This window comes from Bactrocera neohumeralis, chromosome 4 (genome assembly GCF_024586455.1).
Source record: "Bactrocera neohumeralis isolate Rockhampton chromosome 4, APGP_CSIRO_Bneo_wtdbg2-racon-allhic-juicebox.fasta_v2, whole genome shotgun sequence".
Lineage (NCBI taxonomy): Eukaryota > Metazoa > Arthropoda > Insecta > Diptera > Tephritidae > Bactrocera > Bactrocera neohumeralis.
The window spans coordinates 41,712,804-41,731,536 of NC_065921.1; the positions used below are offsets into that span (position 1 = coordinate 41,712,804).

The 18,733-nt window shown below is 40.8% G+C and overlaps 2 protein-coding genes across 8 annotated transcripts in view; one reads left to right on the forward strand and one right to left on the reverse strand.

The window, feature by feature from the left end:
• LOC126755066 (uncharacterized) overlaps nucleotides 1-18,733 on the reverse strand; it is a 176,306-nt gene that overhangs the window by 50,880 nt on the left and 106,693 nt on the right. The window lies entirely within an intron of this gene.
• On the forward strand, nucleotides 74-18,707 carry LOC126755063 (uncharacterized). The gene is made up of 13 exons (XM_050467348.1): nucleotides 74-183; nucleotides 6,390-6,880; nucleotides 7,436-8,570; nucleotides 9,064-10,329; nucleotides 10,407-10,525; nucleotides 11,001-12,129; nucleotides 12,207-12,322; nucleotides 12,494-13,652; nucleotides 13,750-16,281; nucleotides 16,347-16,462; nucleotides 16,610-17,741; nucleotides 17,814-17,923; nucleotides 18,014-18,707. Exons 1-13 carry the CDS (start codon nucleotides 111-113, stop codon nucleotides 18,329-18,331), a joined length of 9,696 nt encoding a protein of 3,231 aa, XP_050323305.1. The 5' UTR covers nucleotides 74-110; the 3' UTR covers nucleotides 18,332-18,707.

Genomic DNA, 18,733 nt, shown 5'->3' on the forward strand with positions numbered 1-18,733 from the left:
CCACCGGCTAATTCAATGCGAATCTATAAAAGCCACTGACCAACGAATGGCCAAATTAGTTGGCCGTAAATTTTCGGACGTCTCTTAACGTGGAACGTGAATTGGGCAAAATGTTGCCCCGAAACAAAAAAATTGGACTCCTTTTATTAGGTTTAGTGTTCTACTTAGTCAGCAGTGAAATTGGTAGGACACTACAAATTTAAATTTGAATAATAGTGAAAGAAAGTTATTAAATGTGCATAATAATTATTATATACTATACAATAATTTATACATATTATATGTAAATATATTATAACAGTACATGAAAAGAATATCGACGTGAGGTGCCACGTGTAAAAGTGCGTTGAAAGTTTCTGTGGAATATTGCGAAATTCATAACTATAAAATTAACGGATAATCATTAATTACATAACGGTTCTCCAACCCAATGGATTTCATGTTGCAACGTTTAATTTTTCGTTAAATAATTTATGCGTTTATGAGCAGAGCAAAGACAAAGCAACTATAAATTTAAATAAGCCATACGTTGCTGAGTATAAAGTGATAAAAATACGGTGTGGAAATCCAAATTAATAAAAAAATATGGCAGATAAGCAGCTAAGTTAAGATAATGCTATAAAAACCCGCAAATGAATTAGGAAGTTTTATTAAAGGTGTTCTTTAATCACGTATAACCGAAGGTTAATTACTAAACGCGAAGCAAGTATTGGCGCTAAAACTGAATATGGAAGTGAATATGTTCACAGCTTTTCTGGTTACCAAAAATACACACCTATATTTTCTTGCTTTACTTGTGGGTCGTTCACTAAATAATTACGTCTGCTGACAGCAGCTGATCTTAATGATTTTTTCTCATGATGATGTGTGTCTACTTTATTTATAAGCCAAGTTTACGATTATAGCCGAGTTTACAACAGCGCACCATTCGTTCTTCCCTTTCGCTGTTTGGCGCCATTTGGATATTTTAAGTGTAGACAGGTCCTCTCAGAGCTGGAGAGTTTTTATCCTTTCGGACGACATAGCGAGCGTAGCTGCTGTCTCTTAATTCACTGAACTATGTCTCAATGTCGTCGTATATCTCGTACAGCTCATCATTCCATCGACTGCGGTATTCGCCGTTGCCAATGCGCAAATGACCATAAAACTTCAGCCGAACCTTTCCTCTCGAAAACTCGTGACGCCGTCTCATCAGATGTTGTCATCGTTCATTCCTCTGCACCATATAGCAGGACGGGGATGAGGAATGACTTGTAGAGTTTGATCTTTGTTTGTTGAGAGAGGACTTTACTTCTCAATTGCCTACTCAGTACGAAGTAGCACCTGTTGGCGTTGTTACGTTGGTGTTGGTGTTAATGCTGGTTTTAAGATGGACGAAAGTATCTAAGACTTCTAGGTTAGTTCTTGTAGAAGATTTTACTTTTTCCATTTAGCTCAACGGCTTGTATTATTTTATTCAGGAGTATTTTGAAGAAGTTGAACGATAGGGAGTCGCCTTTTCCGAAACCACGTTTAGTATTGAACGGCTTGTATAGGTCACTTTACTGTTATATATTTGAACAGCTGATGCAGTAAGGCTCGTTTGAAAAAAAATGTCCCTCCCACTTTTGGTATAAATCTATTTTTTTACGTAAAATTATATGACCTATCACTTAGAGTTGAAGCCAAATGTAGGTAGAATATTAATTAAGCCCTTCCGGTTAACATGGACCCTAAATTTGGGATTTGAATCCACATATTTTTTGGAGAAAAATAATCAAACCATTTGGAAATAAATTTCACATGCTCGATTTTAGTGAGACTGGATTCGGCTTCGAGCAATCTGATAGAATTTGAAGCATTTTAGTTTAATAGAAGAAGAAAAATATTAATTCTTTTGAAGACTACTCTATCAGCTTATTTGAAAGAAAAAATTATGACGAAAATATTTTTGTTTCCTGAAAACACTATTTTATACCAAAGGCATACCCCGCTCACATGGGAGTGGTAACGAGTCGAATCACTATTGTGATCCTGCACTCTAGTTCGCGACCAATGCCTGCTAAGATCAACGACCAGTTCCTTGACTACGAGATCCTTCTGATCTAGAGTAGAATGTTGGAGATCTACTGAACGGCTTATCCTTGGCAAAGTACATCTTGCCACAATCAAGGAACTTCTTAATGAACACAATCAAATAGGCATTCACGCTGTAAGGCTAAAAACCCATTCGGACGTAAAGTCATAGTTTTATGGAAGAAGCTGAGTCTAAGACATTTTCTTCTCCATTAAAACATCTCGGCAGCCATACCTTCATCGAACCAGGCGTTATAAGAATCCCTAGTGAGATGCCTATTAGGATCGATCCATTTAACCTAACCCATCCCACACACAGTCTAGACAGATAATGATTTAGCTCGCTTGAATATGTAGTAGCTTTCGTCGTTTTCTGTTTACTTTCCTTTTGTATCATTTTCCAAATAAAATAGAAGTCAAGCAACAATGCGACTGTTTATTCTGATATCAACGCATTACTTAAATTATTATTATTTCAAATATAATAAGTATCTCAACATGAAAAATCACTATATTTGTATCTACTAAATCTGTATCAGCAATAATGTCAACAGTAGGATTTTTGGAAAATATTTTTACAAGTTGAGCGTTGTTTTGACACTCCCTTATTAGATTAAATGGATTTTTCCCAGATTTGCTATTTTAGGCAATTTCACTATTATCCAGTGGTTGTAAAACTTCATTTGCATAAATTTGGCCGAAAAGCGCACAGAAGATTTTGATATGGTGATATGGTGACTTTTGCCAGATCAATACGGTTCAGATCAGACTTCATACTTTTAGACATCCAGTTGAAATAACAGAAATACAAATATGACACCTATGCAGATTTGTGATAGGTTCAGGGCGTTTTGCTGATAGCTGATAAACAACTATAAAAGTTTTTTGTCTGACTTCAGGAAGCACTGTACGTAACAGTCTAAGTATGATCCTCCGCCAAGCTGAGGGATTAGCCATATAACCTAATCTAAGCTAAGACGTGCCTATATCATTAAAACAGAGATTTTAAACATATTATGAGGCGTTGAAATTGAAAGCTGTATCTAAAAATTTACTTATAAGAGATAGAAACTAAGGTCTATACGTCAAAGGAAGGATGATTTTGAAAGGAACAAATTGCTTAAAATCCTAAAACGATTTTAATTTGTATAAAGATATATACATATTTTCTTTAAATTATTATTATCTTTTTTTAGGATGGTAGTCTTAGTATGTTAGTAATAATCAGCTGAGAAACTTCTAGATGGTTTGAAGTAAGCAAAAATTAGTACTGATGTTAAAGCAGGTGTACTGATCGGTAATAATCTATTTAAGCGTATTAGTGTTGGTGAAACAAAGAGAAATGGCCGTGAAGTCTTTGAATCTTATTTGATCAGCAGAAAATCTTCCATTTCACAATGTACTTGCGGCTTTAAAATAATCATATAAGAACAATGTATCACATAGATATTGAGAGATATTGACTCATAATGCCTTCTAATTGATTTATAGTCGAAAATATAATCTTTCACTGCCTATTTCTTGTCAAAAAACTACCATAGGCTTTATTTTATAACTAACATTTTTTCCAAGAAGCGTAAACTAATCTGAATGCCGACTACTTATGCGTCTAATCTTATCATAATAGAAACCGTTGACAACAGTACTCGTGCGTAATTTGAATAAATTGTCACAAACTGTAAATTCATTAACATTTAGATAAACTCAATGGTGCCATATATTGGTCACTAAAACTAAGCTCTTTTTATTTTTTATATATTTTTAAAATTTTTTTAACTGTGGCGCGCTTCCCTATTTCCCAACCCTTCAGCGACACACGTATACCTGGAAGTCCACTAAGTATCGAATTGCTCGCACTATGCAACGGTTGTCGAAAAAAAGTAAAAAAACGCAAAAATACTGTTTCCATAAGCAAATATATAAAGTCGCAATAAAACGCTTAGTTTAATTGCGCCATAAATGTTTATAACGGTCGTAAATAAAAGTTTACCTGAAAAAGTAAGCAGTTGCCCTTTACTTTTTTTGGAGCTAAATATTTTTATAATTAGCAAAAATAAATTTTTTCGATAGCGAAATCTTTATAGACTTATTTGACTGCGATCTATTAGACATACTTTTTTCTCATATTTCATTGTAGATAAGTGACATAAACGCGTTCCGGCCGGCATAGATACCTCAATAGTATTAAAATTTCAATTCTTTTGACAAAAAGAAAAATCAAAATAAAAAATAGACATGAGCACATTATGTTTAAACTGCTATAAAAGTAAATATTTGTAAGTGAATGCTGCTGCCGGTGGGGCGTATGAGCAACCAGCAGCGAGTTTTCTATGGGCGATATTACAAAGTGTGGAAACAAAGTGTTTTTTTTTTTACAAAAAAAACTGATGAAATTAATCAAATCTATTAATTTTTACGAAAATAAGCAAATTAAGATTTCCGTTTTGAAATTTGATTTTTGATCTTTTGAATTTTTATGACTTTTATTGATTTTATTTTGACTTTTATTGACATTTTTATGACTTTTTTGAGTCTGATTTTGTATTAAATAGAACCAATCCTTTTTCAATATTGTTATGACAGCTCTTTCTGAAAATTTTTTTTTTTGAAATCCCCCTCTCGAAAATTTACTTTTTTCTCCTTAAGGGATGTTAGATTGCTGTTCAAAGCTCCACTTTTAAAGAAAAAACTGCATTGAGTAAAGCCAGTTAAAGAGAAATCATCTGATTTCAATATTTTCGAAACTGTTCACATTGAGTAAACAAATAGTTGCTATTGTAATATCTTGAAATAATTACGGACTTAAACCTTTCGAACCTATTGGGAAACATACATCACGATACAATTTTTCTCACAATAAATGGAGACTACACATTGTATTTATTTAAATATATGTATATGCTATTTAGAGATTCAGATAACGGTTAAAAATAATTATTTCGTACAATTAGACAATTCAGTTATTTTCTGAAAGTGGCAAAGTTGCGTTTAGTGTTTTTTGGTGGGATACATGCATTGGGACAGAAAAAGACCCGGAAATTGTAAAAAAAAAAACGAAAAATATTTAATCATTCATCAATCATTTACCCGGGGAACTTAATTGCAATTTCGTGGTGTTCTTTTGTCTCAATGTATTTATTTTAAATATCTCCCATCTGCCTTTAAGAGATTCGTATATGTTTCGTTAGGTTTATTTATTTAATTTTGTGATTGCCGCGAATGTTCTGCTGAGGCTTTGCGGTTCAAAAGGGTTATTTCCCTCAGGTACTCCTGAAGAATACCTGAAGGTACGCAGGCAGAATTCAGACTTATCTCCTATCATCGTTACTATATTGAAAAAATATACCGGCAGGTAGTGTGGCTGATTTTTTAAATTATGGTATACATTTTTCCTTAAATCAAGAAGTAAATATTATATATTATAAAATAGATAGAGAGACAGACTTTGTCGATTTGCAACCTTCAAAATTTTTGCGTATGGATGCAGTTCTAATGCACAACGTGTTTCAAAGAAGCATTTCGAAATATTATTGGTCACATGTAGTTTTAGCTTAAAGAATTTTTTCCCTCTACTGTAAAGTTTTATTAAATAAATTGCGAAAAGCTCTCTTGAAAACGAAAAATATTGCTTGAAGTTGAAAATTTTCAAAAACAGTGAATACTCAACCTTAAATTAGAACATAATGTTAAAATTCAAGCTAAAATTGAAATAAAAAGGCTTAAATTTCTATTCAAAGAAAATGTAATTTTATATGAACTTTAAAAATAAAAGAAAAATATTATATAAGACATGACTAATTCACCACTAGTAAAATTACTTTATAGCGTTGCAATCTTATTTGAAATAACACCAAGAAAAATAATTAACTTCCGTAGCAACGAATCTATAAAAGCAAAAGATTTCTTTCAAGAACTTCGAACGATCAGTTTGCATTGGATTTATATGCCAAAATGACACGATCTGAACAATTCCTTCAGAGATTTCACCGTTACCTAGGACAATAATAAATTTGGTGAAGACATCTCTTTAAATGAGAAAATTTTCCATGCAAGCAATTAATTCCGATCGTCTAGTTTATATGGTAGCTATATGCTGTACAAATGAGCAGCCTCTTGGGGCGAAAAAAACGTGTTCAAAATTTTTGATTGATAAATCGGCTAAATGAATGACAATGAAAAATTAGCAATAAAAAATACTTAAATGCACTTCGAAAAATAAAACACTTATGTATGCAATTAAAATTAAATATCTTTGATTATTGATATTATAATTTAATTTACTGAACTATCAAATTAATCATTAAATTATTAACTAATATTTATGAATCTTGCAGTTGTTGTCTCTGCTCTTCAATGCAGTCATTGTGAAGGCGACGATTGTGACGATCCAATCGTAAGAGATTGCACCAATGAGACTGATCAGTGTTATATACGGCTCGATGACAACCTCAACTTCGTTGGCATGGGTTGCGCCTCGACTTTGGGGAATGAAACAGAAATTGCCAACTTAATCAGAAATAAAGAGCTTTATGTATGTTCGACAGCAAATTGCAATGATTTTGAAAATTTACCACCAATAAATGATTGCACCGCATGCGACTCGTCGACAGATGTGAGGTGTGCTATTCAACCAGCTACTGCAGGTACAACAAGACGTTGCGCTACTGTGCCTTTTACGCAGTGCTATGAACGCGTCAATATCGCAAACGGTGGCACGACGGAGCGTGGTTGTCTCATCGAACTGGAAGGTGATGATTTCTACAACTGCCTTAGCGGAGAGGGTGAGAATTGCAAAGTGTGCACGGGGAGTGGTTGCAATACAGAGGTGAGTGTGAACGATGATATGGACAATATTGCGTCTGACATATTTAAGAAGATTCATTTAAAAGAAGCTAAAATAATTTATTTGTTTTTATGAGATTTAAGGTTTGCAAGAATATATTTTATTTGTAAACTATCAAAGTTATTTATAAATGTATGATCACTGCATTAATAGGTGTGTGACTTTGCTATATTCTGTACCTGAAATTAACAATCAGCCTAGATGTAGGCCACATGTAATACTTTACAATTCCAAGTCATGAAAATATACATAGCATACATTTAAGGGTAAATAGAACTGATGGAACTGATTCGTTTATTGGACGAATTTTCCGTTGTTTATGAAAAAAAGAATTGCCATATTCTTTTAAAATTTGGTCTCATTATTAAGTTTCTGACATTTAATTCCATGTCAACCCAAAATGACTGAGAACTTTACAACATTGCATAGCACGGTTAGGGCAACTAAAATACATCCATAAACTAGCTTCTCTCTGACTCTAAACAAGCTAACTTTCATGGATTTCTATAATATTTTCATTTACAACATTTTTTGTAGATCGTGCCAGCCAATCGTCAACAATGTCAACGCTGTGACTCCGATGCGGATAGCACTTGCAGCAGCTTGCCATCGGCGCTCTCCACTTGCCCCACATATGACGTAAACGATACATGCGTCTCTGTCTACGAGTCGGGTGTGACACGACGAGGCTGCGCTAGTGAGTTCACTTGCGATGCAACCGCTAGAAATTGTGAAATTTGCAATGCAAATGGCTGCAATACGGCAAATGTAAAGAAGCGTGCCGAGGAATTGTACGGTATTTTCCAAGACTTGCCATTGAATTGTTATACCTGCGAGGATGAAGATTGCGAGACGAGCAGAGGATTATTGCGCAAATGTCAGGGTGATTTGTATCAAGATTGTTTGACGGTCTTCGACGCCACCGGGAAGGTATTGGAACGCGGTTGTGAAGCAAGCATTAGTGCCGAGCATCAGTCCCATTGCGCCACAAATCCGTCACTGTGTTTCAATTGCAAATCGAACGGTTGCAACAACCAAACCGAAGTGAAAACGAAAGAACAGTGTCTGTACTGCGATTCAGCCGTGAATGCCGATTGTGCAACGAATATTGAAGCGATCACCAGCACACGCGAATGCGTAGACGGCTGCGTGACGGCGTTGTATGAGCGCGAATCAAACCCGAATGTGTTCGATTTGGCGCGCACTTGCTTCGAGGATGTCGAGTTCGATGATCGCGAGACATGCACCACGGCGAATAACTGTGTTCAATGCACCGGCGAGAAATGTAATACAGCGCTGGTGCCGGCCGAAGGACGTCTCTCTTGTTTGCACTGCAACGGCGATGATTGTGACAGTCCGGTGGCGAGTGCTTGTAGCACTTATTCCGCGAGCGATCAGTGCTATATATTCTTTGATAATGTAACATACAGCGCTGTGCGCATGGGCTGCAAGAGCAGTTTGCCAGCTGGCGCGATTTACGAGGATATCATGCATTACTTCCTTTGCGATGGTGACGATTGCAATGATTACGACAATTTACCGGAAGCTCATATATGTTATGTTTGTGATTCGGCGACGGATGTGAATTGTGCCATTAGCCCTTCAGCCATTACAAATCAAGTGAGATGTCAAATTCATCCGCATACTGACTGCTTCACGCGCATAAGCGATGGTAAGGAAATATAATGTTTCATTGACTAAGTTAAGTTGTAAAGACGAGCTGTCATATTTGCGTGACAGCTCTAATAAGGCCGTGTCAGAATGCGAACGTGTACGTTAAAGACGGATAAGTATGCGAATGAAGTGGCGTACGTATTGCAAGTAAAAAAAATCAGCTGTTCATCATAACCGTTAACGGTTAATGTAAAAGTTTAGAGCTCAGTTGTCAGTTGCATACTTCACCGCTACGGAATCAACGTACCTACTCTGACGTGGCCTATACTCCACCGAAGTTAGTCTCTGTCTCTCTATCTCTCTCCTTATTTTTGTTTGTACCTCGACCTCTCTATCTCTTGAAAACCTTACGTTATTTGAAATTGGTTCAAACCCGCTTTAACCTGCCGGTTTTAAACTGGCACTGTACGAACAACCCAACCCCTTTTTGAGCTGCACTGTAGTTCCTTCATATAATTTTAATTTAACTTTACAATATTTCTTTCACACAGATGGTCACACTGTACGCGGCTGTATTAGCACGCTAAATAGTACGGAGTTCCTCAGCTGCCATGAGGGCACACCCGGCGAATACTGCAGAATCTGCGCGCAAAGCAACTGCAATGTGAACATCTATCCCAGTAATCGTCAACGTTGCTACCGTTGCAATTCCTTAGACGATCCCGAATGCGCCAATAATCCCGGCAATAGTACTTATTCTGCCTGTCCGTTATATGACAGTGATGATGTTTGCGTGAGCAAATTGATCGATGGCACTGTGCATCGCGGTTGTGGCACCGAACTACAATGCGATGGTGGTACGAACTCGAAGACTTGTCGTACGTGTGAGGACTCGTATTGTAACGATTATGTCTTCACGGAGTACCCGATTGGCGATCCAGGTATTTTCCAGGAATTGCCACTAAACTGTTACAATTGCAATGGCACCGAGGAGTGCAGCGGCAGTTTGGGAAATGTGCGAAAATGCTTAGATAATAATTATCAAACCTGTACGTCGGTATTTAATGCAACCAATGGCGAAGTTATTGGACGCGGCTGCAGCGATACCTGGGCGGAGACGTGTGCCGATGATGATCACCAGTGTTATGATTGCAAATCGAATGGTTGTAATGTGGCCAAGTCGACAGATGACTACATCGAATGCATATTTTGTGATGCGCAATTCGATGAGAACTGCCTGACCGATGTCAGTAAAATCGTACAGAGTCGCGCCTGTTATAAGAGTTGCGTAACGACTTTGTATAATCGCACCAACGATGACACGCCGGTGCGTGAGCTTATACGTACCTGTCTCGATGATATGGATTTGGACGATCGTGAAATCTGTGCCGATGGTAAAGATGCCAATTGCAAAGCATGCGACGAAGAGTATTGTAATGATGCCATTGTTGGTGAGCGCATTTCGTGTTATCAATGTGTGGGCGATGAGTGCCAAAGTCCTGTAGCAAAAACTTGTCGCGCTGTAACCGAAGGCGATCAATGTTTCGTAGAATACGATGAGACCAGATCGATTGTGGAAATGGGTTGCAAGAGCAAGTACGATCCGGCTGAGGTTAAGGAGCTTATTATAGCCAAACGTCTGTGGCTGTGCGATGGTGAAAATTGTAATACTGTCGATGCCACGCCAGTAAGTCAAACTTGTGCCATTTGCAATTCGATAACCGATGCGGACTGTGCGATTGCGCCGCAAAATGTCACTTCGCAAACAACTTGCGCCAGATCACCTTATACGCAGTGTTATTCGCGTGTATTGAGTGGTAAGTAGCGACAGTTAAGCATTGCTTAAGGCTGTAACGGTACTTTATAAATCTCATACTTTTTTGTTTTCTTTAAGACGGTCATACGGAACGTGGTTGCTTGTCCAGCATTGAGGGTGAAGATTTCTACGATTGTTTGCTGGGCGCAAACACAACGAACTGCTTAGCTTGTGTTGGTAGCGGATGCAATTCAGCGGTAAGTTTTCATTAGAAAAAATGTGTTAGTTGTTGTGTCAAAGTGAACTTTTACTCAAAGGCATGTTTAGTACAGAAATTGTTCAGCTAGCGCTCAGAGGTAAGCTCTAGTTGGCTCGTTCAGAGATCTAACAGTCGGTTTGTCTGTTTCTACTTTTCTCTCCGCTGATTAAGCGATATACTATTGGTGTCAAGACATCGTGGAATTACTGAAAAATTGATAAGACCGCGAAACCGATGAGGTCTTAGATTCCCATGTATGTTTTTTTGGTCTTAAAGAGGTTAACGTTTGACCGTCAAACTTGTTGTCTTCAAATACTTATGTTCGTACTAAATACACTTTAGCTTCAATTTATTTCATTTTTCAGTTTAGTAACTTCGGAAATACGCGACTATCGCTTTTAAAATCACCAGCTCATAAATACATATGTATGTATGTATATTTACACTCTCATATGTGACATCTGCTATTTTAGATCTATCCCGCAAATCGTTTGTCCTGCCATCAATGTAGTTCCGAGGGTTCTTCGCAATGTGAGAGCAAACCAGATGACGCCTACTTGTGCTTGAAATACAGCGAATCCCAACAATGTGTCAGTACTATTGATAGCTTCGGCTACACTGTACGTGGTTGCAGCTTGGAAGTCACATGCGGTTCTGATGTATGCGAGAGTTGCAGCGGAGACGATTGCAATGTGAGCAATATCAAGCGAAAACTCAGCGGTCGACCTGGTCAGTGGCAAGAACTACCGCTGACTTGTAAGGTTTGTGAGGGCAAAAGTGATTGCGCTGGCACACCAACGGAACTCGTTTGCACAGGCACCAATGATTATTGTATGACAGTATTCGACGAAGATGACAGTGTGTTGGCGCGTGGTTGCAGCAGCGGTATTGAAGCTGCGCATGGTGCATATTGTGATGTCAATGCAGATAAATGTCAAAATTGTAACTCGAACAACTGTAATACGGTCAGCGCTTTGACGGACTACATTGATTGTATTTACTGTGATTCGGCCACCAATACCAACTGTGTTTCACACCCTGCGAATGTAAGTGAATGGCGCAAGTGCAATACGTATTGCATGACAGCATTGCGCCCTAGAAAAGCATCTCCCGAGATATTTGATTTGTCTCGTAGCTGTTTGGACGATAAGGAAGCAGCCGATCAGTTGATCTGCCGTGAAGGTAGCAGCGACTGTGTGGCATGCCAAGGCGCTGCCTGTAATACAGCAGTATTGCCAGCTAACCGACGCTCCTGCTACACATGCGAGGGTGAGGAATGCATTACCCCCGAAACCGCCGCATGTACGGCATACACGGAGAATGAGCAATGCTATGTTTTGTTCGACGATCTAAGTGATGTGCAGCGCATGGGTTGTGTCAGCGATTTGGACAGTGCATATATAGCACAAAATGAGCATTTGTTGTTGCGCTGCAGTGATGGCGATAACTGCAATTCGTTTGAGAGCTTCCCCAAACCGATCACTTGTTACCAGTGCGACTCGGCTGATGATGAGTCCTGCGCAAGCGAGCCATCGGCAATACAGACATTGGCAACATGTGCCGCCTTGCCAAATGTAGACTGCTACACGCGCGTAATCGCAGGTAGGTGTCTAACAGTTGAGCATTAAGCCAACGATATCTTTGGAAAAAATATATATTTTCCTTTTAATATCTTACAGACGGTAGCACCCAACGCGGTTGCGTGAGCACTCTTGCTAAGACCGAGCTACTCAGTTGTCTGAGCGGTGACGCTAGCCTTTGTCAGACTTGTAATAATAGTCTCTGCAATAAAGAGGTAAGCGTGACTGATCTTAAAGACTGCTATATGTCTCTTTTGAATAGAAATAAATTTGGATTTCTTGAAAGTATGTGCTCCGCAAGCCCACGAACAACTTTCACTATACGAACAATATTTCTTTACTTTAAAAGCAAGTTCTAATTTTGTTTTTTTTTTTCGAATCCATAGGTGTTCCCACAAGATCGTCGCAGTTGTCAACGCTGCAATTCCAAAGACGATCCCACATGTCAAAGCTCTCCCAACGCCGCTTCAGTATGTCCATACTATGACGAAGATGAATTCTGTGCCACTAAATTGGTTAACGGCTATATCTACCGCGGTTGCAGCTCTGAGTTCCAATGTGACACCACAAACAAACTATATTGCCGTCATTGCAATTCCGACAATTGCAACACTGTGGACTTGACCAATTTGGGTAGCTTGGATATCGGTGAGCCGGGTAAATGGCAAGATCTGCCCTTAACTTGCTACGATTGCGAAGGGGACGATTGCAGCAACTCGGCCGGTACACTGCATGAATGCGAAAACAATAACTTGCAAACTTGTCAAACTGTCTTTGGTGCTGATGGTGCAGTGGTGCGACGCGGTTGTAGTGACGATGTCTTGGCCACACATGAGGAATACTGTGAAGATAATGCTGGCCAATGTCTCGGCTGCAAATCAAATAATTGTAATAATGCCACCAGTCTGGATCAATATGTCGATTGCTACGCATGCGACTCGGCGACTGACGCACAATGTGCTTTAGACTTCGTTGCTGCAATCAGCACACAGCGCCAATGTCAAGGTCATTGCGCTGTGGCATTGTATCCACGTAGTAGCTCCGAAAACCCATCTTACGAACTGGCACGCACATGCTTGGACGATTTGGAGCTTGACGATCGTGAGAAATGTTTGGCGGGTGAGCATGAGTTCTGCGTAGCATGCGAGGGTGCGCTATGCAACACTGCCTCTTTGCCGGCAAACAGACATAAGTGCTACACTTGTGTGGATAATGAGTGCATTGACTATAAGGTGGCCGAATGTAGCGCCTACCAACCGAATGATCAATGTTACATTAGCTTCGATGCGGAGAACAGCATCCTTGGCATGGGTTGTCGCAGTGACTTGGAGTCGGATATCATAACGGCACTCATTAAACAGAAGGTACTGTTATTGTGTGATGGTGAGGCATGCAATAGTGTGGAATCGGTACCAACAGCCAAAACTTGCTCAGTGTGCGATTCCGAGAGCGATGAACGCTGTGCGACCAACCCCAACCTGGTGGCCGATACGGAACGCTGTACGAATCTGCCGTACACGAACTGCTACACTCGCGTAAAGGAGAGTAAGTATAAACATATAAAATATTAAACATTATTATGTATCAACTACTGAAACTGTGTCCCATATTATGTAATATTTTCCTTTCCCATCACCCATAGATGGACATACTGCACGTGGTTGTCTTTCAAACTTGTCTGAGGACATCTTCTATAACTGTCTCTACGACAACAGCACCCTCTGTGAAGCTTGCATCGGTGACAAATGCAATGGTTTGGATGTTTATCCCACAGACCGTTGGCAGTGCCAACAATGTAGCTCCGAAACAGATCCACTTTGCACCAGCACACCAAACAGCAACAAGATCTGCCCGATCTACGCTGAAAATGATAGTTGTGTCACGAATTTGCGCGATGGTATCACAACACGTGGCTGCGCATCCAGCATGAGCTGCGACGATGAAAGTGACAGGAAAACTTGCCGTATTTGCACCACCAGCGGTTGTAACACGGTGGACTTGGAGAAATCACTTGAACAAGGCGAACCCGGCAAATGGCAGGACGTACCGATTACATGCCGCACTTGTGAAGGCGAAGAGGATTGCGAGAGCCTAGGCATCTATCGTGTTTGCACCAGCAATTTATACCAAAGCTGTATGACAGTCTTCAATACAGACGGTAAGGTGATACAACGTGGCTGCAGTGATGCTGTCGAGGAAAACAATAGCGCGCTTTGCTCGGAGTACCCAGAAAATTGTTTGCGCTGCAACTCGAATGGCTGCAATAACTCAACACGTTTGGCCGATTACATTGACTGTATTTACTGCGACACCGAGAGCAATGCTAACTGTTTGAACAACGTTAGTGAGGTGACGCAGACACGTAAGTGTAATACATATTGTACGACAGCGCTCTACCCCAAATATGACGAAGTCAACCCCGCCTATGCATTGGCACGCACATGCTTCGACGATTTGGAGTATGATGATCGTGTAGCCTGCGCGGCCGGTCAAAAAGAACATTGCCAAGTGTGCGCTGAAGCCAAGTGTAACACGCAGTCAGTGCCGGAGACACGACTAAGCTGTAATGTGTGTAAGGGTGATGATTGTCAAGATCCACAGCCGCAGTCATGCGCCGCATATCGCGAGGGTGACCAATGTTACATACAATTCGATGAGGAGCGCAGCATTGTCGGCTTCGGTTGCCGCAGTGAGTTCACCAATGCTGAAGCTGATTATCTGCTACAAAATCAGCGACTTTTCTACTGCGATGGTGATAATTGCAACACCTTCGATGCGTTACCAGAAGCACAGTACTGTAAGCTCTGTAACTCACGTACTGATTTGAATTGTGCCACAAATCCCAACAGCGTCACAGCTACTACGCGTTGCGCCTACTTGCCATACACAGAGTGTTACACACGCATACTGGACGGTGGCGTCACCGAGCGTGGCTGCCTGTCAAGCTTGTACGATGACGACTTCAGTAGCTGCTTAAACGGCACCGCGCCATATTGTCAGGCCTGCAAGGGCGACTCCTGCAACAATGAATTGTATCCGGAAGATCGACTTTCTTGCCACATTTGCGATTCCCTCACAGATTCGACTTGCACAAATAATCCAAATAGTGTGAGCGTTTGTCCGTTGCACGTCGCCGGCGATACCTGTGTCACAGCTTACAGTGATGATGTGACCTATCGTGGCTGCAGCTCGAGCGTGCGCTGTGACGCCTCCCAGCCAAGATCTTGTTGGCCATGTGAGGGCGCTGCTTGCAATACCATCAATTTGTCACGTAGGCAAGATGATAACTATGGCAAATGGCAAGATCTGCCATTGAGTTGTCTTACATGCAACGGTACGTCGTGTGCTGCTGTCAATGATGTAGAGTCCGTAACTTGTGCGAACAATAATGAACAGGACTGCGTTACGGTGTTCCAAAGTGGTACGGTTATCAGACGTGGCTGTGCCGATGCTGTTGAAGAAGAATACGGCGACTACTGTGACGCTAATCCGGCCGATTGTTTGAACTGCAAGTCCAATTCATGCAACAATGCAACAGCGCTGACACAATACAACGAGTGCATCTACTGTGACACACAGAAGAATCTGTCGTGTTTGTGGAGCCCAGAAAGCGCAACGCACAAAACGCGTCAATGTCAAGGTGGTTGCATGACTGCGCTGTATCCCTCGGATAGTAGCAGTGATCCCGGTTACGAACTGATACGCACTTGCTTGGATGACAAAGAGGCCGCTGATCGCGCAAACTGTAACGATGACCAGTGCCAGAGTTGCGTGGGTAGCAAGTGCAATTCTGGCACCGTGCCGGCCGAGCGTCTGAGCTGTTATCAGTGTGCAGGTGATGACTGTGACGAACCCGAGCTGAAATTATGTCCTCTCTACAAGAGCGAAGACAAGTGCTTCACTTGGTTCGATGAGACTAACAGTGTTAGTCAAATGGGTTGTGTGAGCTCGTTCCACGATCAAGAAATAAGCACGATTATAAGCACGAAGCGCGTGCTTGTGTGCGAGGGTGACGCTTGCAATTCGTTGAACGATTTACCGAGACCACAGCAGTGCGCCGTTTGTGATTCGGCAACGGATTACACTTGCGCTACGAACGCGCAGGAGATCAGCACATTCAACACCTGCAACGTATATCCGTACACCAACTGCTACACCAAATTGATCAGCACGGGTAAGTACAAGCCTAGCTGTAGCATGGTAGTAGTTTGCGTTCTAAAAGTACTTTCTTTTCCTCAGATGGTTCGACAACACGTGGGTGCTTGAGTGATCTGCCGGCCACCGAATTCGTCGACTGTGTGTTGGGCAATGATAAGAACTGCAGTATTTGCATTGGAGAGGGTTGCAATCGTGAGGTAAGTGAAATGAGAATGCGTTCTTGTAACTGCTCAGGTGATTTTCTGTAGGAATGAGTCAACACAGGTGTAATTTAGATATGTTGTCTTCACAAGCACGAAGAGCTAAGTAGAGCTAACCTTAATAAATTTCTTCCATCAATATAGGTTTTCCCCGAGGATCGCCAACAGTGTTATACCTGTAATAGCGAAGATGACGATTCCTGCCAATCCAACCCAACACGTCTCTTGCCATGCCCATTCGTTACAGAGACTGAGAAATGCCGCACCGCTGTAAGCAACAACATTACGATGCGTGGCTGCAGCTCAGAGATCTTATGTGATCTTAACGACAGAAACTGCGTCTCATGCAATGGCAGCGCCTGCAACAGTATCGATCTGCTGAACCGTGCCGAAGACGATGGCGTACATGGTTTGTGGCAAGAATTACCACTAAGATGTCACACCTGTGAGGGCGAACACTGCCTACAGTCGCTGGGACCAGCCTACGAATGTACCGGTAATACGGCACAAGATTGTGCGACTGTCTTCACAACGGACGGTGATGTGAAACGTCGTGGCTGTTTCGACGATGTGGAAATCTACGAGCAACGCTATTGCCGCGAGAATCCACATCTATGTTTCAGCTGCAAATCCAACGAATGTAATGATGTTTGGAATACGACCGATTATATCGAATGTAATTTCTGCACTTCCGATACGAATCCATTGTGCTCAACCGATCCACAAAACGCTAACTTCACCAAACGTGCCTGTAACAAGGAATGTATGGTGGCAATTAAAGGCTCACAGGTGATACGATCCTGTTTAGATGACAAGGAGCTGTACCATCGCAACGAGTGCCGTGGCGATAGCGACGAATGCTCGAGCTGTAGCACGCCCAACTGCAATGATTTCGTTTATCCTGAAATTCCTGAAAGCGACTTCAGCTGCCACGTCTGCAATGACGCATCTTGCCTCACTAGTGTCAGCCAACGTTGCGCGAACGCGGTCGCCAATGACTACTGTTTTGCCAAATACGAGAATGGACGTCCGGAACTCTTGGGCTGTGCCAGTTCGCAGAGTCAAAGCAATCTGACGGCTTGGGAAGCGGAAAAGAAATTATACACTTGTACGGAGAAGGACTGTAATGTACTCTCTAATTTGCCAACCACAGGTGTGCAATGTGTGTCATGTAATTCGGAGCTAACGCCCGCATGCGCACAAAACCCAACCGCCGTAACAGCCACCGCCTCATGTCCAGCGCTGCAAACTCAATGTGTCACGAATCTGAATAACGGTATGTAGCATGGACTTTTTTTTCACTAAGTGTGAAATATTTTATAATTTAATATTTTTAACTAACTTTTAGCGGGTCATACATTGCGCGGTTGTCTGAGCGATCTGACGCAAAGTGATCAAGAGGCATGCGCAGTTAACGGCACATGCAGCATATGCATTGGCGACAATTGTAACAATGTGGTGAGTTTCTTTTCTCATGCAACACAACAACAAGCTCATTTAATAATTTTATTTTAAATTTATTATTCATACTTGTTTTCTTTGACTCAGCTCTATCCCAGCAATCGCCTTAGATGCCACATCTGTATCTCCTCGGTCGATGAGAGTTGCTCTAAGGATCCCAATCATCTGCAGGTCTGTCCGATCTACTCGTCCACCGATCAGTGTGTGACCAGACATGATACTTACACGGAGCGCGGTTGCAAATCGCAAATCACTTGTGACGTCAGTGACGGCCAGACATGCAACATTTGCTCCGGTGACGGCTGTAACACAGTCGAGCTGACCGGTGGCGCCACCGTGCTGTCTACAGTCAGCCTATTGACGACATTAGTGCTCGCTATTGTTGCAATGTTAGTGATTACTTAGATTTAGTTAAGCGAAAGGAGTCCAATTTAAAGCGTAAATAGTTAATGAATCAACAAAGATTATTTACTACTTACGTAACAATTTAGCATAAATATAACGGTTTGTATATAATACTTAGCGTAAAGAAAGGAAACAATAATACTTGAAATTGTATTTCTAAAATCATCAAAGTGTTCCGTTAATAGCACTAAGCGTACATATATGTATGTAAATGCATATACATTCAGGTATATGAAAAAGGAATTTAAAGGAGGCATATGTATATAAAATTTATTTTTTGCTTTTGTATAACTGACGTAATATGAATATGAATATGTCTATATATTTCGTATAGATGCGCGCATTCAATATTTGAACACTAATAAATGTACATAGTATACACTTTTATATTGTTATATATAT

Excerpts from the sequence above, each read along its gene's own strand:
- LOC126755063 (XM_050467348.1), top strand. The coding sequence starts at position 111 with ATGTTGCCCCGAAACAAAAAAATTGGACTCCTTTTATTAGGTTTAGTG. Across the intron at positions 184-6,389 it reads CTTAGTCAGCAGTGAAATTG|TTGTTGTCTCTGCTCTTCAA; the intron begins GTAGGACACTAC and ends TGAATCTTGCAG. Across the intron at positions 17,742-17,813 it reads TGTCACGAATCTGAATAACG|CGGGTCATACATTGCGCGGT; the intron begins GTATGTAGCATG and ends ACTAACTTTTAG.